This window comes from Pagrus pagrus, assembly GCF_965226575.1.
Source record: "Pagrus pagrus genome assembly, chromosome: 11".
NCBI lineage: Eukaryota > Metazoa > Chordata > Actinopteri > Spariformes > Sparidae > Pagrus > Pagrus pagrus.
Genome location: NC_140195.1, coordinates 6,368,922 through 6,395,362, shown reverse-complemented (window position 1 = coordinate 6,395,362; position 26,441 = coordinate 6,368,922). Strand labels below are relative to the sequence as shown.

At 41.1% G+C, this 26,441-nt stretch overlaps 1 protein-coding gene across 4 annotated transcripts; it reads left to right on the top strand.

The window, feature by feature from the left end:
• Positions 1–1,375: 1,375 nt before the first annotated feature.
• On the top strand, positions 1,376–26,387 carry pkig (protein kinase (cAMP-dependent, catalytic) inhibitor gamma). Of its 4 annotated transcripts, none has more exons than XM_084365767.1 (3): positions 1,376–1,698; positions 23,803–23,984; positions 25,694–26,387. In XM_084365767.1, exons 2-3 carry the CDS (start codon positions 23,831–23,833, stop codon positions 25,774–25,776), a joined length of 237 nt encoding a protein of 78 aa, XP_084221893.1. In that variant the 5' UTR covers positions 1,376–1,698; positions 23,803–23,830; the 3' UTR covers positions 25,777–26,387. The 4 variants fall into 4 exon arrangements, with proteins under 4 accessions (XP_084221893.1, XP_084221895.1, XP_084221894.1 ...); XM_084365769.1 differs by lacking the exon at positions 1,376–1,698 and adding an exon at positions 13,424–13,446; XM_084365768.1 differs by lacking the exon at positions 1,376–1,698 and adding an exon at positions 18,776–18,880.
• The last annotated feature ends 54 nt before the right edge of the window (positions 26,388–26,441 follow it).

The window sequence follows — 26,441 nt, the reverse complement described above, 5'->3', positions numbered from 1 at the left end:
GTGATGTTAAACTAAAACATTATCTTATCCATGAACATTTGTGCCTGAGTCATGACCCAGATTTTCACAAGCAATGGTGAGTGTTTAATGGTGTGTTCACCACCAGCAAAGTGAGTTTGACTGCAGGATCATTTGTGTTTATTTGTGTTACTCAAAGAAGTGTTTACTGAACTCAGCACTCACCAGAGACTCCAGTTCTCACTCTACTTTTCCCCCTCGCCTCTCTGTAATGTTACATTCATGAAGTAAAGCACATTTCTCCTCCAGTCAGCAGTCAACATTAAAGTACATTAACACCCGACAATGAGGGTCACCTCAGTGGATCGCTGCTGCAGTCAGGTTAATAAATGGGAGTGAAGGAGAAGTTAAAAAGTAATTTCATCTGCTGCTTTGATTTTGACTATAACCCTTTTAATTTAAACCGTCTCCTGTGAGTCCACAACTTAATAGAGTGGTGTAGCGATTACATATATGTGTTGGCTAACCTGGAAGGCATCGCCCTGGTCCCCTCGTCAAAAAGCTTATGGGATTTTTTAATTGGATTTTTATATATATCGCCGACAATAAGCTTTGTGGCAAACACAAGTTTGTGATACTTCACAGATGGACACCAGTTTTTTGATTTGCGAAGCTTAGCTAAAGTCGCTAGACGTAAAAAGCTAATGTTAGATTAGAAACAGACGATATTGTGGTCACATGACTTAAACATCACCGCCGCTAAGCATCTTACTACACAATTACTGTACACTTTTTTTCTGTAAACTGATCAATCTACAAGCTGTAAAGCTAAAGTTAAAATAATTTGCAACTGAAGTCGGTCGTAATGACGGACTAGTGAGTAGGTGAGTCTGTTCGCTGTGCTAATATACTATAATTCAATTGTGGGACATTTAATTATGTATTTTATGTCTTAGAACAATACGTGTAAATAACTCAAGACCTTATTTCGAAGCATTTAACTAAAAACCCATTCAAAATTCCCATTGACTTTGAGACGAGGGAACCGGACGTGCGAAAATGCTAACCGATTTCTGGGTTTTACGACTACAAAGAGTGCCCCTTTAACATTGTGAAGAAAAAAAATGTGGGTCTAACATGTGGGTTTACCCTGTACCAACACATCACATATGATCCCTCCATGTGCAGTTAAACAAGCAGCCTAAAAATATTAACATAAAAAAACATCTGGGGGTTCCCTGCGAGGAAAGTCATCAGTTGGGGTGTCTGGTGGTTTGATGTACGACTAAATAAAGCTGCAGTGACATGAAAGCTACAATGATTCATCCTAAAAAAAAACAAAAAAAACAAAAAACCCTCCTAAGTGTCTGATCCTGGGAGTGCAGTGTGCTGTTGGCTCCAGCCCACAGAGGAGTGGGAGCCTCCACAGGCTCGCTCTGATTGGCTCTCACACGGCTAACTCCATTTTGGAAAACAGCTGTTTGAAGACACAACCTTTTTCTCGTTGTTGTCCGACGGTATCTCGAGAAAAAACACACACACACAAAAAAACACCCAGGCTTTTTAAACACACACTTCTTCAGCAAGGGGTTTCTGTTTTTCCACAGCAGCCCGGTGTCGGTTTCTGTCCGGTTCGGCGTGCTGCGTTTTTTTGTCCGACGGCCAGGAAAACTTAACTGAGGATCCATGGTGTTAAATTTCCATTGTAACAAGTGGATAAGAGGAGGCGACCCGACCAAGGTTAGTGGCGGTCTTTTCTACTTAAAAAAAAAAAACCAAAAAACGGCGTTTTGCTGTGAATGTACCTACTTGGGGGAAAAAAAAAAAAAAAAAATGGTGTGGTCAGACAAACCGCAGGCAGCTGCAGAGTCACGAAGCGACGGTTTTTGTATGATTTTTAATGAGGCATTTTTCCAGCCAGCACACCGACTAACGTTAGACAATACATCTTTGTACGCAGAGCCGTTAGAGTCCACTGTGCACGCACCGCATCTGTCCAACGGCTGAAAATCAACGTCCCAATGTCAGCTAATGTTCAATTATATCATGAATGTTAACGGTATTCACATTTGTTTTTTTTTTCCCCCTCGAGTGGCATTCAAGTGTGTCCATAATGCCTGTCGTCTATGTGTGTGTGTGTGTGTGTGTTCAGTGTGAAGGACTGGCATGCACGCTTCTTCCCACACATTAGCTGCTGCATTCAGGGTAGCTAATGACAGCCTGGATAGCTTTTTGAAAAGCTCTCATCTGCCTCTTCTCATCGACTGTGCTTTTTTGCTCTGTCAATGCACCCAAGCAAGCAAGCCAGCCAGACAGCCAACCCTCTCTCTCTCCCCCTTCCTCCCTCCCTCCTTCCCTCCTCTGTAAACACAAATCAACTTCATCCTTTAAATTTCCTAACTCGATAGAATAACAACGATGACAGCAGGGTTTAATGCAATAATCCGCCTGCTGAGAGACGAATGGACATGTCAGCGCAGTCCTGGAGGTGAGTCTTGTAAGATGACAAGGCTGGATGGAGATGGTGCTCGGAGATTCAGCAGCAGGCTGGTGGGGGAGCAGCCTGGGACCCCCCACTTTGCATGAGTGTTGCTGGGCAGGAGCCAGCGTTACTGGGCATGGGGACTGGTGAAGATAAATACTGGCCTCTTGCCTGCCGGTGGTAGTTTGCTTCACTGTCATCTGGCTGGCCGACTGTGACCGAAACAGTCTTCTCCCCGAGCTCGGTCCGTGGTAACATGTAATCTAGGTACTTAAAATACACCAACAATCTTGATTACATTGAAGTAGCACAGCTTGGGGAGTACTGCAACATAACAACCAGCCTTATTTTAGACCAGTGTCGGCAAACAAAGCTGTTTTGTGACATGCAATGACAGGGATAAGCTTGATGAAATCAGGGTGGAACTGTGAAATGCACAAATGTTGGCACGTAACCTTTCTGCAAACCACTGATATGTTCGCATTCGTACGTGTCAAAGGCTACGTACCAGATTTCCATTTCAGACAGCATGTTCAGATGAGTGTTAAATCACTATACATCTAAAACGATGGACCATGGCGATTCAACATTTGTATGCAGCAAAAAAGCCCCGCTTATCTATGAAGTGAAGTCGGGACATCTCCAGCCGTGTTTGTGGCAACAAAAAAATGATATTTTTGATGGGAAGCTAAGACATCTCCTACTGTGTTTCTGGTGACAAAATTGGGTGTTTTTATCGAGTCCTCAGGACAGTTTCCAGCCATGTTTGTGGCGACAAAAAACATGATATTTTTGGCAAGAAGTTGGGTAATCTCCAGCTGTGTTTGTGGCAGAACTGCAGAAATGTACATTGGCAACATTTATTCTGGTGAGTGGGCTGGAAGCTGTCGCACATCAGCGGTGACACTTTAATTTCGACATTATGAAAAGAACAGCAAGCATTTATCTGTCTGATTGTGAAAAATGCCCATCACAATTTCCTTAAGCCCATGGCGAAGATATCCAATGGCTTTCTTTGTCTTTACCAACTCTCTAAATCGTCGGATTTAAGGAAGTAAAAAAATTCTGATATCCATATACCAGCCGATATATTTGCAATAATCACTCACATGTGGTTAGCATGCACTGAGAGCTAGAGCTATGTAATGGAGGCAGGATATTTTTACGGTTTAACAATAAACTTTTATTGTCTTGAATGACGTCAATGCAAATAAACCGTCGACCTTACATGCAGTTTGATAAATAGAAATTTTACGAGGCATAGTTTTCCGCATTATAATCTAAAAAAGAACAAAGTTTTCATATCAGCACAAATCTGGCAACATATACGCTGTTACCGCCGATACATCAGTCAGGCTTTAATAAGTACTATCATGTAAGGTGAAGAAAACCAGGAAATCTTTGTTTGTTAGTTTTGCCTATCTAAATGAATTCAAAATCAAATATGTTTTTTTATATAAAGCCAAAAATCACAATCGCATTGCCTCAGTGGGCTTTACAATCTGTACAGCGAGCGACATCCTTAGACCCTCTATTCCCTCGAGTGAGGAAAAACATGCCTGAAATAATTGCAACAATTATCAAAGTAGTTGCAGTATGTTTCGACTGATCATTTCATCTCGTGTAATATGTTGGACGAAAACAAATGCACCTCATGTTTGCATGTTTTCCCACAAGCCCCAGCTGGAGGTGAATCTGTCTGGCTGCACTTCAAATGATGACATCATTCCTGGAGAAGATTTACTTATTAAAGAGCATATAATTGGTGGCAAAATCACATGTCAGAGGAGATTAAGCCACCTGAAGATTTTCTGATTAGATTTTGTGTCATCTCTGCACTCTCATGTCAGATATGTCCTTCTATGGAATAGCTCTTTACTGCGTCGTCTCCCCTCTTTGTACCAGCTAACCAAACATGGTCTGTTATCCTTCAAAATGGCCAGTGGGGGGGTGGAAAGCAGCCAGATCAGAGAGCGCAGTGATGCAAGAAAACCCCAGCTACTAGAGACACACGTGCCCTGCTGACCTTGGACAGAACCCTGCAAAAACCTTTCCTCCTGTGTTTCACTCATATTGACCGAATCAAAACAAGTCTGCAGAGAAGAATAGGCCGGCCACTTCCCATTGAGAATACATGTTTTGGCTATTATGAAGGCTCGTCCTCAGGGGCCTTTTGTGCGTTGTGCCTCTTCTAATCTGTGACACCGGTTATTCAGAAAGCGGCCAGATCATGAGTAATCAGGTCATGCTCGTACAGTTCTGATTATCTGCAGTGCTGCATGACCAACACTCTTACCAACATCGTTCTCCTCCTCCAACTCCTTCGGTAAATAGACGTCATATCTGCTCCTGCTGAAAGCTGCCAACAATAACATGATTACCCTGAGAACATTTGGACCCTTATATCCCTGAAGAGCCCGCATTAAATATACACAGCGGGGCTAGGACGGTTACGGTGTGGTTGTTTCTGTCAGTTGTTTTTCCGTAAGTGGTCATCAGATTTTTTTTTTTCCCCTGCCAGGCAGCTTTCTCCGTCTTCCACTTTTAGTCTGACTGAAGGTTAAATGAGCTCTCCTCCATATGTTGTAACACACATAGATTATTTTACCCTTTAGGGGTGGACAATATGACCTAAAATTGAGATCACGTTTTTTGTGGTGACATTAAACAGACGGTACACTCAAACATGATCCTGCCCTTTTTCACCTGCAATGTAAGGGAGCCTATGAAAGAAAAAAAGATTAAAAAAACAAACGTATGTATTCATTGGCTTCAAATAGGAATAACAATGAGGATCCTTAGGCCTCCACTTGTTTTGGGATGATGGAGTTGCCTGCCCCGTGATGTAGGATTACATAAATACTACTGTATGGATTTCCACGAAATTTGGATGGAAGAAAAAATCCCATTAACCTTTGGTTAGGGACAAATCCAGGAATTTTTTTCTCGCTCACTTTAACATTGTTCAAGAGGGCATTTTCAACATTTTAGTTTATTTCTTAGGAAATAATGCATGGATCTTGATGTAAAAAATAGGCATAATTAGGTGGCTGGTATCTATGAGTGAGAACAAATGGGATTTATTCTCAGATTTAGACAATGGGTAGGATTAAGGCATCTGAACAGCATTTATTTGTAGAAAACCCAAAAAGTATGTCAGTACAATAAGGTCAGTACAAGTTTGCGTTGCAGTATTAAGATCTACAGTACAAAGAGTAATGTGACAAAAACTACTACTGCTCTGGTTATTATCGACTTCAGACGAGGATAAATGTTCACACAATTTCTCTTGATTGTCCCTGAATACTAGACATTGTTTCAGTGTGCTACAACAGATGGAAAATGGCAAAACATACAAGTTTCAAGTTTGACAGCGATCCACCAGAGAGTTTGAATTTCAAAGTGCTTTTTATGTGGCTGACCCTCGTTGAGAAAACAGTGCACAGTAAAATGGTTAGTGCGCACACAAAAGACTCTTCCAGTTGTTGTTCGGGCCCTTCCCATCCACTTTCCCGGATGGTGGGAGTAGATGAAGATGTTTGTGTCGGCTATTGCAGACAACAACAGAGAAAGTGGGGTTTGTACCTTCCACATGGAGTCGGTGTTGGTGAGGACACGTTTAGTCATTTCTCTGCATGTTTTCGAAACCACAGTAAGGCACATTATTTTGATTTGTTAAAACATTTATGACAGCAATGAGTTATTTTGAAAATTCATGTCGTAACAGGACTTGACACTGATGATGGTGATGAAACCAGTAAACTGCCCACCCCTACTGGCCTTTCATGGGAATCTGAGGGATTCAAAGCTTTTCTGCAACAAGGGCAAGACATTACATGCTTTAGATAAAAATAGAATCCTATTCTCAGAATTGTTTCAAGTGTCTCCTAGATTTCTTTGAGATTATGTCCACAATCCATCACCTGCCTGAGACCTTGACATGATGAAGACTTTAGGGCTCAGAAAACAACAGGCTGAGTCCAGAGCAGTGCAGCAGGGTTTTGGTAGTGTGTGAACACAGTGCTCATGGTCTATTTTTGTATGCGTCCCTCTGTGTAATCATGGGTTTAATGTGTACATATTTTGTGGACAGGGATTTGTCAGTTCAACTGCGCTGACCTCTAACCATAGTCTTTGCCCTGTGTGCAGAGGAGTTAAGCTCCTCTGTTTTTAGCTCTCGGACTTCCCCGTGAGGAGAAAATGAGTGCCGTCACCCCGCCCTTTAATGTCTCATCATGTACCAGACAGAGTAGGCTTTCCGATACACAAAGAAATGTCAGACAATGCAAGAGTCTCGGGTGATAAGAAAGAAACAATTATTTACTCCCTCAATTCAAGTCTCAGATTGTCTGATATTTTCGTTGTCGTAAAATAACAATGAAAGGTGCGTATGAGCATAATTGGATTTTTTTGTGAGCAATTTCGTCTTTTTTTTATTGGAGGCATCGTTTTATTGTCTTGGTTTAAAGTTACTGTTATCCCTATTGTGAAGCATTTTGCAAAGACTGTTTTGATAACAGCAACGGCGCTGTAAACTACATCACTGATTGTCTTGCTGATCTGTAATAATGATAATGACTGACATATCGCCACCTGTGATGGCTTGCAGGTACATTTAATGTAATAATGATGCAGTTGCTATGAATAGCCACAGCCATGGGCAATGGTCGTGTGTAATTATAGCTGCTCTCTGGCGTTGTTAGATGAGATGTGCAGATGTGGCACAGTTGGTGAAATCGCACTTCTTCTCTGCCTCTTTTTAATTGACAGGTCTAACAAGTGGTGAAGAAGGCTTAAGTGTTGATATGAAAACAGGTGATTATTAAGACCATGGTTGCACCTATTATGGCTCGAGGTGTGTCGTTCTACTGGTTTTACTACATAAAACATTTGTGCACTCAGTGCCTGGAGTCCAAATGTACAGAGGACAGTAGAAGTTAAATTACTGTTTGAACATATAAAGAAGTGTTGCTCCAGCCAGAGATACAACTTATTAGTTGGTCTATAGAAGATTAAAAACTGTGAAAATGCTTGTCATAATTTTCTGGAGCTCAAGGAGAAAAGTAGAAAGAAAAGTATTAGATCCTCACATTTAAGAAGCTGGGACTTTCAATTTTTCCTTGAAAGATAATTATATAACTAAACACAGTTGACATTTTGTTTTATTTTGGCACATATACTTTATGTTGATTACTGTATAATACATTTGCAACCTTTCCAACTTATTCCTAGCCTCCATGATACCTTGCACAAATCATGGGTGTGACTTCAGGTGCGTCCAGTCATTTAATTTAATTGGCGTTTTCCATGGTAACAGGACGCTGATCCTCGTTTTTAGTAGTATTCACTCGACAAAGACATGCCGAACCAATCTAACACTATTATCATTGCTTAGCCCACTTAGCTAATGCTTCCAAGGCCTTGAAAGTGCTGCTATTATGATACTTTGCTACTTATGCTAATTCTGCTTATCACCAATAATGATTTCCCAGGTGACCTCCCCAGGAAACACTTGGATAGATTCAAAAGGTGTTGATCTTGAAGAAATCTCAGCTTTACATTAGTCAAACGTGCAAGCAGGTAGCAGAAGACAGAGACACCCCAGGGCAGAGCGCTGGACCAATCTGACAAACGGAAGAGCAGCAGGCAAATGCTCGGATTATCAGGAATTAACATACTCACTTCCTTGCAGGATCAACAGAGTAGTATGTACGGACAGAGATGGACACAGTGTTTATAGCAGCAAAAACAAGAGTGCTTGTGAAATATTGCAGATCCAGGCTGACAGGAAAGACAGTTACTCTCCAGGAATAGTCTGAAATGTTTCTTTTGACCTTTTTGTGCGCTGTGAAACTGGGTCAGCACAAAAATACTCCAACCACTCAGAATACAAACTGACCACGGCGTCTGCAACTTCTAACTTGATATGCTCACAGGGAGGGAGTGTGTCATAATTAAAACATTTGATTTTGAATTGGAGTGTCGCTTAAATGTCTGGTAGATTTAATTCCATCTGGCACAGGAATTGGTATACTGACCCAGCCTATTTACATGGCTTCGTCCAAAGTCCTGTTATAGACATGGCAACCATTGTGGTGGGAGAGGCTGCAACTGCCAACAACACTGCAAACACTAAGTAGCTACAAAAAATGTATTGATATTACAAATCCATTAGTTATTGCTCCATTTAAAAGACCCAAATCTATTTCCTGACGCATTTCCTCTTCCTGTTAATTGACACTATTTGGCAATGTTGCTCTTGAAAGCGGCCACACATCTGTTTTTCAGCGTTAAGCCATTTGATTTAATGCACTTACACCCTCTTTTTTTTTTTTTTCTGCTGGATTGTGCCCACAGCATCTGCATACATTACACAGATAAGGTTGAGATGTTGAATAAACACAGTTTGAATCTGTTTGGTAATAGAATTTTTAATCAAGCCTTATTATGTAAATGGATTCTCATCCCTGTGAATTGGTTTGGAAGTAAAATAGACACGTCCTCTTCCAGTGAAAGGTGATTTGATGAGAATCTCTCTTCATGAAAAAATCAGGTTTAATTATTCTAGATGGAGGAGCCCATTTCAAATTCCATGTGATGTGAGTGAAGTGAGAAAATCGTGGGACTTTAAAAGTGACGTGAGAGAAACATGTTTGAGGTTAAAAGGAACAACACGACCTTCAGTGTTTGACAGGAAATCAAACTGTAGGCTCGTGATCTGCTTTATGCTTCGATTTGATCCACTTCGGGAATTCTCAGACGCGCTTTGCTTTAAAATATTTGATTGTTTTTCTGTTTTCATCTGAATCCCAGAGGACAGGAAACATTTCGCTCTGTTTGACAGGAGGCTGGTCACAGGAACTAGAGAGAAAATCATTGACTGTCATTATAAATTCACTTGACAGTGATGCATTAAAAGTGTATCTCTCATTCTGTGGCTAGAGGAAATTAAATGTGATAATTACTCTTAATTAAGACAAATAAATTGCTATTGTTTCAGGGCTTGTAGGTACATTTTACATGATGACTGGATGGTATTTAACCGGCTTTAATCTCAAATTAAACTCAAAACTATTTCTAATTTAAAGTATATTTTACTTATTTGCCTTGGTTACTTTTTAAAATTCACAATCAAGACATTGCATTACCTTATAGTATACATCGTGTTAAAGATGAAAGCAGGTTAATCAACCTTTAAAGAAGTACATGTCTAGTAAGATTAGCGATAAATGAATACAAATCTGTGTGGCAGAAGGTTGTTTTATGGTCACACATACGCAATTGCATGTGGGCAGTGCAGGATGTGAGACACACAGAGGGAAGGGGTCAACCACAAACACGTCTTTGCTATTGGCTGTGGTCGCAACTACGCCAGTCAAAGTTCCCCATTGTTGAACTCAACACGTAGCCAAGATGCAAATTTGCTTGCATAGAACGATAGTGCCGCTGTTGATTTTGCGTATTTTGTGACCTTTCCCTGATGCTTTTCTTCATCATATGTGATATTAAACTGAATAGCTTTGTTGCTATTTCTTATTATTTTCGATTAAGTTGCATATAGTGCTTTTCTAGTCTACCCACAACTCCCTCCGCTTTCCAGCACATCCCACATTCACCCACTCATTCACTGATGACAGAGGCTGCCATGCAAGATGCTGACCTGCGAATCGAACCACCGACCTTCTGTTTAGTGAACTGATTTATTGAGAAAATATTCAGCATGTCAATGAAAAATAATTGATAGCTGCAGCCCAAATGTAATGTAGTTAGAAGTATATCCACCATGACCAGCTTTAACGTCAATGGGTGAGTGTTAACAGTCTAATAATGTCAAAAATACTAACATGGAAGGGCCATTTTTCTGCAGTACTTTTCTTTGGCACTTGTGTACTAAACAAAGGACGCTTGTAACAGAGCAAATTTACATTATTACATTTGTACTTTTACTTGAGTAAAGGATCTGAATAGTCCCTCCAGTGCTGTTGACTGCATTAGCATCAGAGTATGTTAGAAAAGGTTGTGTCCTGTACACCAACATGAAGGATGGTTTCGTTATCTAGGTCTAGAGGAAAGTGCAGCGATTGCCTCTGCTCATTTTTGTGTTTGCTCATGAGGAGGTTACGTGCTGTATGAGCACTCTTTATCCCCGTCAACTCAGCAAATCGAATCACATGACGCCCACATCCTCCTAGACTTGTGGGAGAAAAGTGTGATGATGCAGCCGAGTGGAATTACTTGGCAAACCTCGGACACAAAGTGGCCAACAGTATAGGTGAGCTGAGCAACTTTAGATGCATTTTAAATGCAGCAAAAGCAGCAGAAATGGCTGGAGTAATCAGATCTGTAGCTTTGGAAGCAAGCAGACTTTGGCTGGATGCAGTTTCAATTGCGTGTGTGTTTTGGTTGAAAGAGGATGGGAGAGTTGAGGGTTAAATCCCTCCAACAGGTGGTGCAGAGACGTCAAATGCAACCAAATCAGATATTCTATTACAGATAACAGTTGGCTAAATGTTTGTGCAAGCAGCCTAGCCGAGGAGGATGTCTTATATTTTCTCAAGTTCTCAAAAAAAGTAATGAAAACACTGGAGCCAGTGGGGGATATTTCCTTATTTAGAAAGCACAATAAACATGCATGCATTCCTTCCCTGCACCTCTCCTCCTCCCTCGGTTTGCTCATCCTCATGCTTCTGTCTTTTCCTTGTCCTCAACTGCTTTCCTCCCTTTCCTTATCAGCCTCCCCTCACTTCTCTCCACACCTCCCTCTCACCATCATACCATCTCTTCTCCTATCCCCACATCTCCCCCTTGTCCTCGCTCCGTCGTCCTCCTCCTCCTCCTCCTCATCAACCCAAGGGTCTTGTTCAGCCTCCAGTGTGTGCGCAGAGAGCCTGGGAAAAGATAGGGCATAAACAACACAGCAAACAAACCACCTGCTTCCTGCCGAGGTCTCGTGTTGTTAAATGTGTGGACAGAAATAGAAGCGGGCAACCTTGCAGTAGAATTAGAACAGATAGAACGGACAGTGGGAGGAAAATCACAGCCCAGCAAAGCACTTATCCTCAGCACATCAAGCTCTGCGGCAATTGATGTAGAAACCAAGCCTGGTGACACCTGAGGACGTCTGGGATTCAGAAGACGACTAGTGATTGATTAGTCAATTGACAGAAAATTAATCGAATTATTCTATACATTTATTATATCTATACATTTGCGTGTGATTTATTTTTCTTTGTCTTATGTGATAGTAACAAATATTATTGATCAAGCATTCTGAAGATGTCACTCTTTTTTTTCTTACAATTTTTTGACTATTTTAGCACCAATGAGCAAATTGATGAATTGAGGGTGACGCGAACTTCTGGATTAGCCAACAAAAATATTTCATCCCTGCAGCACTCTATACAGAGGTCAGCAAAAACGGGCCAGGTCATATATATTTGAATTGATAAGATATAAGATATGTACATTAACGTAAGATACTTTTGGCTCTGCAGTCCTAAATAAAGAGATGGAGAGAAGAAAATCTACATTAATCAATAATAGAAACAGTTGTTAGTTGCAGCCATAATCACACATTCCCATACTTATGTTTTTCTTCATAATCTTCACATTATGAAGCTGGAAACAGAGAATTTTTAATGTGTCATTAAATAACTATCAAGACTATTTGAATCTAAAAAATTAGACAGATCAATTGATTGACTAATTGATTAATCAGTTAAGTATCTGAGCTGTACAAGCACGTTTTAGGTCCTATGACAAGAACATGAAGATTTATTTATCTAGCACTTTTTTTTTTATAAAAGAAGTTACAAATGTATGTCCTGAGACAGACTGCAACTAGTGGTTATTTTCATTACTGACCGATCTACTGATTGTTTTCTAGATTAATCAATCTATAAAATTGATCTATGAAATATCAGATAAGACTGTTTAAACTGATGACTTTTGCCAAAGACATAGAAGATCATGCCCATGATAATTTCCTAGGGAGGACATCTTCCAAAGACTTTTAATTATAATGAAATCAAAAAGAAAAGTTACTTATCTTATTTGAGGAGCTTGAAAAATGACTGAAAGGGGAAATGGTTATCAAAATAAAGTACTTTCTGCTAATCTACTGATCCTCTCAGCTCTATTTAAAAGGATTGAAGCAGAATATCAATGTAGTGATGTTTCAAAATAAAGTTAATGGAATAAACAGCGAAGAACAGACATGAAATAAAAGTTGTTTTATGAGTGTTTGGCTCCTTCAGTGCTTTTCCAGACACACAGAGGAGTCACCGAGATCTAAATATTTTCAACTTGGATGTAGCACCTTAAAAGAAATACTCGGCTCACATCCTGAACTTACAAACCCCCTTAAGGCTACTTGAGACAGCCGTAAATTAGTCTGGCTTTTAAAGTAAACAAGAGAATAACTTTTCAGAGATGTTTGTCTCAAGGAGCATTAATCACTGCTCCCTGATTTAATCGTTAGAGATGGGGAATGTCTGTGTTATATGTTCAGTCTTAATGAAGTCTATTTCTCACGACACATTTTGTTTTTGTAACAACACTGCCTGTGAAGAGTCTCGAGCATGATGAGACTCCAAACGAACAGTTGTGGCGCCGTCCGGAAACGGGAGATGTGAGAATGTTTTTTTCGGGGGTTGTAATCACGGCTTCATTTTGGAGTCCAGTTGAAGCACCTGCTCCTGACTCAGCTGTGAATCATGGTTGGTTGATGAGACTCAGTCACACCCATCCTTTTCTCACACACACACACACACACACACACACACACACACACACACACACACACACACAAACACAAACCAGGGGATTCCCTATAGCTCGAGGCAGGGCATGCTGTTACTGTAGACTCAGTCTCATATGTCTGGCTCTCTGTCTGGCCACTCGTCTCAACGGGCTGTACAGCAGTGATCGATCACAGCTTATTTGCAGGTTTTGGGCCACAGGGACACTCACACAGGGGACATGGTGTTGTACATCTAACACCTCTGGTAATGTAGGCTTCGCTTACCTCCGAACATGGATATCTGATCTTGTATGCGATCCTGTTACTTTGCTGTGGCTCTGTGTTGTGTGAGTTTATGATGCGCTGGTTCTCTCGCCTCAAGAACTGGTATTGATTGGCCCAGCTGTTGCCAAGTGAGCTGGGCTAACAAAAGGGAACATGGTCTACAGTAGAGGTATTATCTGTCTTTTCTGTGTTGTTTATGACGCCCTCCTGCCATCTGTTTAACAGCTGAGGCGACTTAGTAGATTAACTGAATTATTTTAAGTGCATGTCTCTGCAGTGGCGTTTTGACTTCCTTGTTTGTGCTCAGTTAGTGTCACTGAGAACAGATCTGTCTTTAATTACACATACATGAATAAATAAAAATGTTGTAAAAGATTTTCTTTCGTCAGCAATGCTTTTCAGCTGCAGTAATCAGTGTGTGCATGAGGAATTAACTGGAAGTCATGAAAGACTTCCTGTGAAGTGGATGGTCATGTGAATGTGGTGTGGTCATTTGGGTGGAGTCACTTAGTGATGTCATTTAACATCGTTTCTTAAATGAATAGTTGAAAACTGTGAAACAGGCTTTATTAGCTTATTAATGTATTTCTTGCTGGGACTTTGGAAGATTGACACCACCCTTCACATCTTCGAAGCTACAGCCAAGAGCCAGCTATTACAGTCTTGCTGCTGTTGTGAAGTTTCCAGTTAACCAGTCGACAATCCAGGAAGTTACTGCACTCGACCAAGAAATAGTCCAGTGTAACATGATGTAACCGAGGTCAGCTTCAGCCAGACAAAAGTTAAACAGTAGGAATTATCGGGGCCAATATTCAGCATTTTCAGTTTATCGGTGTCCAATTGCTGATAAATTTAATTAATTAAAAAATGTGCTCCTTTGGCTCGGATGCAGCGTTCTTTCTCTGTATCTAGTCACCACTCTGTGGTCTCACTTAAAGTCGCATCCTCAACACAATCTGATTGGTTGCGCATCACAAATAATAGCCAAACAATACTGAAGAATCTGAATCTGCAAAGTGACTCGTAACTAAAGTCATCAAATAAATGTTATGGACCGGACGTATAAAGTAGCAGAAAAGAGAAGTAGTGAAGTACCTCAAAATTGTACTCGTGCAGTGCTTGAGTAAATTGCAGAATAGTCACTGGTTATACTAAATTTTGAGATTTTTATAACCTGTGAAGTTGAAGTAATTGTTTACTCAGTGTATTAACTGAATGCTAAAAAACAACTTAAACAAAATATTCTAATATGAAGGAATAAAAAACCAAGCTGTTATTAGTACCTCCATATAGGCTACAGACATGGGCAGATTATGAAACAGCTGGGCTCTGTGCACAGACATGTAAAAGGCCCTTTTATCCCTCCTACATCGCAGCAAGACACCCAGAGTCTTTGTAGCCATTTGTGTTTATTCATGGTTGTTTATGTCTCTTTATGGTCATTTTAATGAGTCTTTGTTCCCATTTTGCGTCATTGTAGTGGTTTTGCATTACTGTGTGGTTGATTTGTCTCTTAGTCATTCTGTTGACTAGACAAGAAATGTTAACACTCGCGTCATTCAGAGGCTCTAGTCCTGGGTCCAGGCCCCTGATCCTTTACCTAGCAGGCCTGTTCAGTAGTTTCGCTAGTTTGTTCATTGCACTTTTATACATTATATGACCATTTTAGCATTGCATTGTGCATTACATTCATGCCAAGGACATATCAATATAAATTCACTACACTTGTGCAGAGTGCCCTCTCTCGTGAACGGGCCATATATAAAAACACAGTTACGAGTAGCATTTACCCACTGAAAGCACAGATTAGCCAATAAACCTACACTGCTGCATACATGACGAGTAGAATTACCCACTATTCTGTCACACCAGCTCATAAAGCTCCTTAAAACCACACCTTGCCATCTTTATTCTTCCATTTAAATACAGATTAAAGGAACAAGATTAAACATGCCAATTAGTGCAGTCAACTTGCTAAAGGATTTTGTTAACTTTGGACGGAGCCAGGCTAGCTATATCTCCCTGCTTCCAGACTTTATGCTAAGATAAGCTAACTGCATGGCTACTGGCTGTAGCTTCATATCAAATGACCAGATATGGGAGTGATATTGATCTTCTCATGTAACTCTCAGCATGAAGGTGAATAAGAGTATTTCCTCACTGTTGAACTATTACTTTAGCTCTTGTTACAGTAATTGCCCTGCTAGATGGTTTATCCTGTACATTTATCGAGTGGTATTTGTAAAGCAGGTACATGTCTTGCACACTTCACACTCAGATTTTAAAACGTATTGAAAGATTAGTTTGCATCACAGGCAGTATTGTTAAGTGGTTCCTTTTAAATCGTACCGGCCTTTCAGTGGATGTGGGGATCACAGCTTCATCTTCCACTCATCTTCCATCAGCTTTTCCCAAAGGTCCCATCCTCTGTTATCTGTATGCATCTCCTCGCTTTCATCATTACATCCACAACACATCGAATATGTAGGCACAGCACAGCTGTATGATGGATGAAGTTTCACAGTCCACAAAACATTTCAGTAGCTTCGCAGCATTCTCCTAAGCAACAGAGGTGGATCGGGACTGGTTATAAAACGTAGAAAAACAAACAACAGAAAAAAAAGACATGAAATGGCTTCATGTAGTTCGTCCTGTGCAATCTAAGTCTCCAAAGCCCAAAGATCCCAAATTGATTTGTATTTGGTTGCAAGTGTTGGATGTCCCACAGTTTTCTCCCGTTGAACATCACTAACTGTGGGTTCCTTCTTTATTTCTGTCCATTAAAACTCCTGTAGTTTGCTTAAGTCTCTTATGTAGATATTAGCCTGCTGTTAAAAATGTGGGAGTGATTTGAGTCCGATCATTGTTTTGATTACCAAATTAAAAACCCATCAAACATACATTTAAATGTTTTATCTAGTGCAGTGAGTGCAGAACTCTGCAGACCAGCAGCTGTTAACTTAATGCAGGGTGTGACCATGTTCGCCTTGTATTAGCTTTATTTCACCATGACTGATGGATTTCCAGCAGCAGTGAGTCAGCTGATGTGTGATGGATTTTCTGTGTACTGCTTAAGAGTCTTCATTGGTTTGTTTCACTGGTGATACGTTGAGGTCTTGTGACCTCAGCAACTGATTGTCATTCGGAGGATGAGGTGTAAAGTCGTTTTAACAGCAGCTCACCTGCCGCATTAATCCTGGTAACCCGGAGAACAAAGTCAAGAAGACCTTCTGCAAAGACACTGAGCCACACGGGTGGCCTGTGAAGTTTCTAATTGATTTGTCTGACCACCGAGGCTCATGTTGCTTTAGTAGCTCCATGCATCTCTGACCTTCTAATCCCCTGAGAGCCAGTTGCAGCCTGAAGGGAGCAGGTAGTCCGTCTTTACTCCTGGTGAAAACAATGAATGATCAGGCCTGTTTGTAAAAAATCAAAACTATGGAAAACAGTTGGTTTTCCATCTTCTTCATTTTATGTTGATTTCATGTACTGAACATCAACACAGCAACAATTAGTCAAGTAAAAGTTAACTGACAGAAAGTTAAAGGGAACTCTTTTGATTATCAATCTCAGTGTGCTACGTTTCAGAAGTCTTCAGATGAATTAACTACATCACAGTTAATTAGAGCTGAAAAAATGGTCAACTGACAGAGAATTAAAATGTAACTACTGTCAAATCAATAGTTTCAGACTTTTTTTAAGTAAAACTAGAATGTCAATGTGAGGATCTGCTGTTTTTCTCAGTTTGACGTCATTGTAATTGAAAATCTTTGTGTTTTAGACTTTGTTCAGACTGCAGTCAAATCAAATTTAATTCCCAAATCAGATCTTTGATTGACAGTCTGTCCCCACTGTCATTTGTAAGTGATTAGATCAGATTTGAGTGTCCATCAACATATCTGCAGCAGCCAGCAGACTGTCTATTTCAGCATCAGTCTATGGACTGTTGTTCTCTGTATTATCTTCCATACCGCTCTAGCATCATGTATTTTGACCTCATGTAATTGCACTTCTTTCACTTTGGATTTCACGGCCTCGTTGTGTGCCGTATTGCAAATGACACAATGCAGTTTGAGCGGTAAGAGCGTCCAGACACGGGCTGCACGATCGAATTTTCGTCAGCCAGCACCAATAACAAATAATTCTCAAGGCCTGTACCTATAACACAACCGATAATTTCAAATTTTTTCAATTTTAAGAAGTTCCTAACCTTTACTCACCTGGATTAGGATTTAATATTTCATAGCGCTGAAACTGTAAAAATAAACATCTGCGACGGCATGTTTCGCTCTCTAGTCTACGCTGCATAGACCATATTCATAATTAGCTGTCAACATCGGAGGTCTTTTTTTTAACAGTGTGTGTTTGGCACAAAGCCATTCACATGCATGTTTTTTTTCTCCTGCACTGATCACTCTGAATTGATCACTGAAGTGCTCCACACTGTGAAGTGAGGAACCTAGACTCTCGCTGCGCCTCTGTAGCCTGCCGAGATAATCTGTCCAAGCCAGATTGATTTTTGATTTGGCTGGAGCTTTCTGAAGATGCGGCCCTGCCCGGACCTTTTGTTTTATTCATTAGTTCACTCAAGACTTTTCCACAGCAGCTGATGCTAATAGCCTTGGTCAGGCTTCTTATCTCCTGTTCTTCGGATGATTCATAATGCCTTCAGGCGTAGGAGCTCAGTACGCTCATTTAGGATGGCAATTATGTGAGTGTCAGTGATCATCCTTGGTATCTGCACTCGGTGAAAAGGCGATGGAAAATTGCGTTGAATATCCAGTGTTATCAGTGATAATTCTGCATGTCTGACAGAGAAGATGGGGGCTTTTACTGCGTCTCTCAAAACTGAAAAGTGCAAGAGAGAGAGAAGAGGTGGTGAAAAGCTCTTTAAAGTGGAGGAGCTTTGTGTCTGATCGTCTCCTCAGCAGGAAAAGTTTTATCAGTGTTGCTGTTAATGGCTGACTGCTCAAGAGAAGTTGCAATATTCACTCCACCAGGGGAAATAAGACCTTCACACCCAGCCCCGGGTCCCATAAGCAGAGGAAGGATATGGGGCAAATATATACAATAGAGTTGAATGGACAGGGCTTTTATTTATTTATGAGAGGAAGGCCGGAGAGGAACAACAATGCTGATCCCGACGAGGAAATACAGCTCCCTTGTGTTTGAAGTGGGCTCGTTGTCAACCAAAGCAGCTGCTGACATCATGTGAACAGACAGTGCCCAGACCACATTTGACGGTGGCTGAGAGGCAGCGAGCGGGAGGGCAAAGAGCTGAGGCACACAAGTGTTATGGTGCTGCTCTCGCTGTGTAACACTTAGCACTTGAGGGTGAATGGATGAGGACGGAGCAGCAGTCCGGGTCTGCTCGTAGACAGTCGAGAGCAGATGAAGCACCTCTGAATACGTTGGTAAGATGGTTGTTAACTTTATCCTTTGATGCATTGTTTGATGAGGAGCTGTGATAGCTTAGTTCTACTGATTAAAACAGCCATTTCTTTCATTTAAAAAGCAGAAATGTATTTATTAGAGATGAAACCATTAGATTAATAATTGATTAAGTCATGTGTCAAGCAAGAATGCTAATAAACTCTGGTTGCAGCTTTTCAAATGTGAAGAGTTAATGCTTTACTCTGTCCTAAATCATTTTTAATTGAATATCTCTGAGTTTTTGGCTTTAGTCGGACAAACAAGACATTTGAAGATGTCACCTGAAATTCTGGGAGACGGTGATAGGCACAGTTTTAGAGCTGCAACTAATAGATATTTCAATATCGATTAATCAGCTGTTTTCTTATTGATTAATTGTTGGATGCTTTTGTCTATAAAATGTCAGAAAATTGTGAAAAATGTCTGTTTAAAGCAAGGTGACAACTTCAGATGTCTTGTTTTATCCGACCATGAGTCCAAACCCAAAAAGATATTCAGTTTATTATCATTTACAACATAAAAAATCATTATATCCTCACATTTCAGAAGCTGAAACCGGCAAATGTTTATGATTTCTGTTTTAAAAAAGGATCAAAATAGTTGCCAAGTCATTTTATGTCGATCAAGTAATGGATTATTTGAGAAGGCCTGATCGTTGCAGCTCTACTTTATTTACTATTTTTTTGACATTTTATAGACCACATGGTAAATTGAGAAAATAAAGGACAGATTAATCAATAACGAAAACAATACTTATCTCTATCACATCAATCTTAAAGGCTAAACTTGAAGGCAGATGATAAAGAATTCAGGGTTGAAAAGGCCAGTGGAAAAGTTCAGTTGCCACGAGAGGCCGGTGAGACTCATGGAGGCTTTCTGCCTTGTCAATAAAAACAGCAGAATGAGTTGACAGACTTGAAATTGGCTTCGTTGCTGATTTGACATCCATTAGCGCCGTCTACACGACCAGTCTTTGTGTGGGTTATTGCAGATAATGTGAGTTTATTACACACAAATCAGCCTTAAAAGGCTCCAGCGGGATAGTAGTGAGCCTGCCTCTCTAATGGGCCTGGTGTAAGTGGCTGTGCTGACTCATACTCGCCCTAGTGATCTCAAGGGCTTTTGTTCCTAATTTCTCCATGCCAAAACCTCTCCTGTTACATGTCACCTCGCCCAGTGTGGTTACTGTTCATGTTCAAACATGTCGGAAAGTAAACCCCGCTCTGCTTTTCCTTTAAATCACAGTGAAGTTATGGTGCTTTTTGTGTAGATATGACACTGCAGCTTCTACCTCAGAATAGAGGAATTACCAGAATGTGAATTAGGATGTGTTCCTGAAATACCTTTTTATGGCGAGAATCCCCACATTGGATATGATCCACACAAATGGTGCAGAGCAGGAAGGGTAAACGGAGTTCAGCTCATGATCTGAGCTGCAGCCATTTCCCTTTTGAGGATTGACTTGTTATTGTCTTGAGTGAAAATACACACCTGTGACATTTGTCTTGCGCTTGTGTTTCCAGCTGCAGCTGTGTCGAGTTTCCCTGCGTATACACACACCCCTGGCCTTTCACATAAAGACAGCCTTTTTATTTAACTGGGACGTGCACTTTGAGAGCGCTATAAGTCATGATTTCAGGAATGCGGTCATGAGATACTGTTTTCGTGAGAAAGCTGTAAATGATGCAAGGCTGGCATCATATTTGTAATAGGACAGAAATATTAAACCTACAGTTTGCCTTTAAGAGGACATAATGTACTGTATATACTGTATACCATCTAAGAAGAGAAATGTAGGGGTAAAAGACAACAAATTTGATAGTCCAACTTATAATTTGAGTCATTTATCACGCTAAAATGTCAAACATTTGCAATCTCAAGCTTCTCAAATGTGAGAATATGCTGCCTTCTCTCTTTCATATTGTGTAATGAATAAATTCTAGTTCTGGACTGTTTGAAAACATCCCCTCGGGGGAAACTGTAACAAATATCCTGACATTTTAGCCCACAGACTAAACAATGAATTGAAAAGAAATATCACTGTTCAACGCAACCCAATATGGAGGCTATGATTACTCCAAAAGCAGCAATTAGCTCAGTCACACAGAAGGTCATCAGTGTCGTTTTCAGATCCTGAGCTTCCAAACCACTTTACATGTTCATTTGCATTATACAAATCACAGCAGGTGAGCAACAACAATAACAACCTACTCGGCTTCAGTCAGTCAGCCGGCACAACAAAAACAAGTCCATCATCACAGTGTGGTTTGTGGGTATCAGGGATAAAGTGATTTCTAAACTGCAGCCCCATTAAACTGCTTCTGCCACAGCTGAGACCAGGCAGTCAGGCAGAGAAGAGTGTAAACACGTGCCGAAGAGCAGGCGGCAGAACACCACCACCACCGCCATCATCATCATCATCATCCCTCCATGGAAACCTGTTAATGATCTCATGGCAGGATTTGATCCACATGCGCGAGCAAGCCGACTAATTAAAACAAACAAATGGCAATTAGATGGGGCTCCCATAGGCCACATAACAACTGGGCCGATGTAGTAGAAAAAGACAAACACGACACTGCAGCAGATACACAGACAGTGTATCTACCAAGGCTAGTTGATTGGTAGTAAGACTGAATCGTGATTTTTTTTTTAGATTGAAATCGGTATCTGAAAGAGTGCAGTTTTCATATCACGGAAGGTGCAATTTAAGGTGGTGCGGTTATTATCTACTCACCCCCATTGGGATGGAAAGTCAGGGGAAGTGTCTTAGTCGACAAAACATTTCTGGAGCTTCACAGCAAAACAGTGTTGCAGCATTCTCCTAAACAACTGAAGTAGCTGGGGACTTGTTTTAAAAGTAAAAAATAACTGATTTAAAAAACCAACAAACATAAAATGGCTCCATACAGCTCATCTGGCTTCATCCTAGGCTCAGTTTTGTGGACTATGAAACCTCACTCAACTTTCCATCAGCGTGGGAGTGAGTAGATAGTGACAGAATTTTCATTTTTGGGCGAACTTATCCTTTAAGGGGTTGCCAGGTTAGCTGTTTCCCTGCGTTTCCAGTCTTAATGCTAAGCTATGTTAGCTTCACACTGACACTAAGCTTCACACTCAGCGTAAAGATAGGTGAGTGGTAATCTTTCATGCTAATGAAAATGGTCTGCTTTTCTGTAGAAACAAAAATGTCTTTCCTTTCATTTCCTGTTTAATAATATGTAGACCACTAATTACAATTTAAAACTTAAATTTCTTATGAAAACTTTTTTTTTTTTTTTTAGATATGAGATGTTTTCCTCAGTTTGTTCAGCACTAATTAGTAGATAGTGAAAGCCGCAGTTGTTTGAACTTCAGCTTGCGGAAAAGGTAATACTGTAGGTGTAATTATGAACCTGTGAGACACTGGCATCCCACGGTGATATGGCTCACTAATGACTGTACAGCCCGGCTATCTAGATGCCAATCTAATAGAGGATCACACCACCATCTGCAGTCGGGAACACAGAGTGGCTCTTGTGTTTGGATGAAGTACTCAGGGAAATGCCAGCAGCCCAGAACTCACTGACATTTCCTGAGGTACCGCTCTTACCTACAGGGGCTTAAAGATTGCCCTTTACTGCAAATTTCACATTCCCAAATAGCGCTGCCTACATCTGCGTGACTCGTGACCTCTCAGGGAACGACCCCGGGTGCTTCCTCTTTGGCATGGATCACACATTCTGTACATAAGAGAAAGAAAACAATTGTGGGACCTTTTGAATGATCCTAAAAGAATGTGAGTGAAAGAGTTTGGGAACAGACTGGCCCCGGGTCAGCGTGTCGTAGCTGAGTCTGCCAGCTCCTTTTTATTCCTCCCTCACTCTTTCTCTTGTTTCCCTTTGAGACTCAAGCCTCCTCCATGTTTCTGAGCCGAGCTGCTCAGCTGTTCTGTCGTTGACGAATTGTTGCATGATTTATAAGAGGGTATGTCCATATCTGTAATATAGTTTGTTGCACTGCCCGTGTCTGTGTTGGACTGTGTGGAGGGGGGGAGGAACAGCTGTGATGAAATTCGCAGTCTGGTACTATGTTTCCTTCTGCTTTTCTTTGCTGCAGACAAACGACTTCCCACTACTACTTTCTCATCTTTTCTTGTCTTTTTTCTTTTTCTTTTGTGGAGCAGTCTTATTTTTTGTCCTCTCCCCTCTGAGGATTTACCAGCTGTATAGTGTTTTAGAGTTTGGCAGGATCTATGACCTAGTTAAAAATGGACTGAGAACAGGAAACAGAAGAGGAATGAATGGCTAATGGGAGCTCCACTTACTTTTTTGCTGGGGCTTTTTTCTGGCCCCACCTCTGCTCGTGCTTTGAATGGCTTCTAGCTCTTTTACTCTTGCTATCCGTATTGATCGGTGCTCTTTCCAGCCTTCCTTTTTTTTTTCTTTTTCTAAATCCTCGCTGTGTAAGTACCTTTTTGAACTGAGAAATGGACTCCAGTAGAGGGCTAATACAAGAGGAGAGATTTTCTGCAGGTTTTTGTTTTTCCTAATATAATTAGGACAAGCAATTAGCACAGATGTCAGTAGTGCCATTAATCGCTGTGCGGAAATAGTAATGGAAATTATTAACACCTTCGTTCTTCCTTTTATTAAATCTCTTGGCTGTCGGCCTTTCAGTGTTTCTGAAGTGCTCCCTTTCTGCCTGCTCTCTCACTCTGCTTTGGACATCCTCAGTTTCATCTTAAATAGCTCAGCACTGATTTTTTCTCCTTGGTCTCTAGCCAGTAATCCTCTGTGTCACGTTGATAAAGTAGAATTTCACAGGACACAGTGGTCCGTCCTCCCGCGGGTCAGCAGGGTGATTTATTTGCTTCTTGCAACACCTCCGCATCCGTCTGACTTCCTTCTCCTCCCTCTGGCAGGTGTAATGAGAGCGCTGGTCATGGACAGATGATGGACGTGGAGACGTCGTACTCAGACTTCATCAACTGTGATCGCACAGGCCGCAGGAACGCAGTTCCTGACATCGCAGGGGAGGGGGAAGGAGCGGCCAGCACCAGTGAACTCACCAAAGACCTGGCGGGGATGGACCTGAAGGCAGCAGGTCAGTAAACCCACATCTGAGTACTCATGAGAAAGCAGAGGAAATATGCATACATTTGTGCATAACATACATTGAAGACCTGGGGCCGGTTTCACTGAGACATTTTAGACTGGTCTGTGATGTTAAACCAGTATACATTTTGCACTGTGATTGGTTTAATGAGATTATGAGTGTTTGAACATTAGGCTCCTGACAATCTTCACCCCTACCTCTCAAGTACCCCCTTGCCCCTCATAGCAGAGTTACAAGGGTTAGTGGTGGAAATCTCCCAGTATGAAATGGTACCAACCATTCAATACCCTCATTGGTGATCAGTTATTGTCAATAGTGTTTATGTAAACAGACACAGCCGGATATTTCCAATATGCTGCCTCCAGCTGTGGGGATTTCTCTTGCCTTACTGTGGCAATCCTGGTCTTATCACCATGCTGTTTGCCATTTATCTGATGGAGATAGAAAAGCATGGACGCTCACAATTCGTTGTCACCTTCAAGCTATCAATTAAGCCATCAAACACAGAAAAGAAACTGCTTCATTGCCTGGCAACCTGTGCTCCTACCCTACCAGTCTGCACTGATATTAGAGGAGCCGTATTAAGTCTAGTAAACTAAACTAGTAGAAATTGTTTTATGCTTGTTATAATGAAAAGGACCATATTACATTAAAACGACTGAAGTGTGTTTGTGAAAAACCTCATTTGGGGGGCCATGTCGCCCTAACAGTCTCCCTACCCCTCTGTTCCAATGAGGGAATGGGACACCCTAGGGGTTAGGGTAGACCTGATCATTCAAAACGATTGTCTTTACGCCAGAGAAACTGGCCAATGAATAAGCAGAAGCAAAGTGCCACAGCAGCTCAGCTTTACTGCAGGTCCACACTGTTACTGGTAGTTTTTGTATTGTTACACTATTTGCTGGAAATTCCTTGTAAAATATCCTTTTAAATGTTAAATTCTTAAACATTTTCTGCTGGCATGAACAAAGCTGATCGGTTTGGCGCAGATGCTCGATCGGCCATGTTTTCTAGTTTGAACAAAGTTTTAATTTACCCAGAATTCATGCCAAATTCTTCCAAATGATGATTGCTCTGTCTGTGAAACGAATGAATTTATACGTCTATCTTAAGTCTGAGGTAGTTCGATCTAACACTTACAGTCAGTGTCTGTCTTTGTGAAGCCGGCGTTGGACCTTCACGCACCAGAACATCAAAATACCAAACAGGTGGTGTTTCTCAGTGAGAGTTGATTATGTTGCGTTGTTGCCTCAGTGTTAAATGAGTCGAAACGACAGCACAATGACAGATAGCCTTTGCTTCCTCTACTGTCAGCACAGTGTCAAGTTGTTAGGAGGAACATGTTTGAATATGACGCACATGGTCACACTCTGACCATTGTGTATTGCATTGTTGGCCTTGCTGACTTCCTTTTCAGTCAAAGACAAGTTTCCCATGAAATGATAACCACTTTGCTATAAATCAAACTAATTCACCGCTGGTCTGGTGGGAAACCTCATATTTGGAAATACTCTCATCATGCTTGACACTGTGTTGCTACAGGAAGTTGTAGTTCCTTCCTCACGATTGTCATTATTTTTTTTCTTTCTGGAGCCTGAAAGCAGAATTATCCCTGTTTAGGAATGCCAAACCTCTTTTGAGATTGAGAATAAACACAGTGCTTCACAGATTATTTTTTTTATTCTTCATTCTTCTAGAAGGGGACCCGGGGGCCTCCCCAGCCCCCGAGGCAGAGGGCTCCACCAGCCAAGACGCCCAGGGAAGTGGAGGCCCGTCCTAAACTCAGCCAGAGGCCGAAGGGGGGGCAGAGCTGAGGAGTGGAAGCGAGTGAAAGTGGGGAGACATGGAGAAAGGAAAGAGAGTGTATATTGGTTGTCCTAAGTGGACGTGAGGACACCTTCGCTCACTGCCGGCCTGTTTGGAGCTTCAGCGGCCCAAATGTACGCCTTTTCATTGGATCAGATTGTAACACGGGGAGCAGAACAGAGTAGAACTGGCAACTGAGATTCTGCTCTTTCGCTTCATCCTCTGTTAGTCATTTATATTCCTGACGAGACGAGAAAGCACAGAAACTTTGAAATTATTGTCTGTGGAGATGGACTGAGCTGAACAGAATTCATTTGTAACACTCGAAACATTGTTCTGATACTGAACTGTGTCATGGAGGGAGTATTCATAATCATCTGTTTGTCATTTTCTTTTTTATGTACGTGCGTGTGTTTGTGACCCTCTTGTTCGAAATTCATCGTCAAGTCTTTTCTTTTGTTTTTTTAGTAACATAGTTGCCATTATACTGTCGTGTACGGACTTCATATTTATTGCTAAATGTTCAGTGATAACTTTGTGATAGCAATTTTCTTTGTGTAATAAAATACTTATGAATTACTGTAACATTTGTATTTAATGTTTTCACGCAAAGCAGTTTGCAGGTTTCCGTTGTGCTGA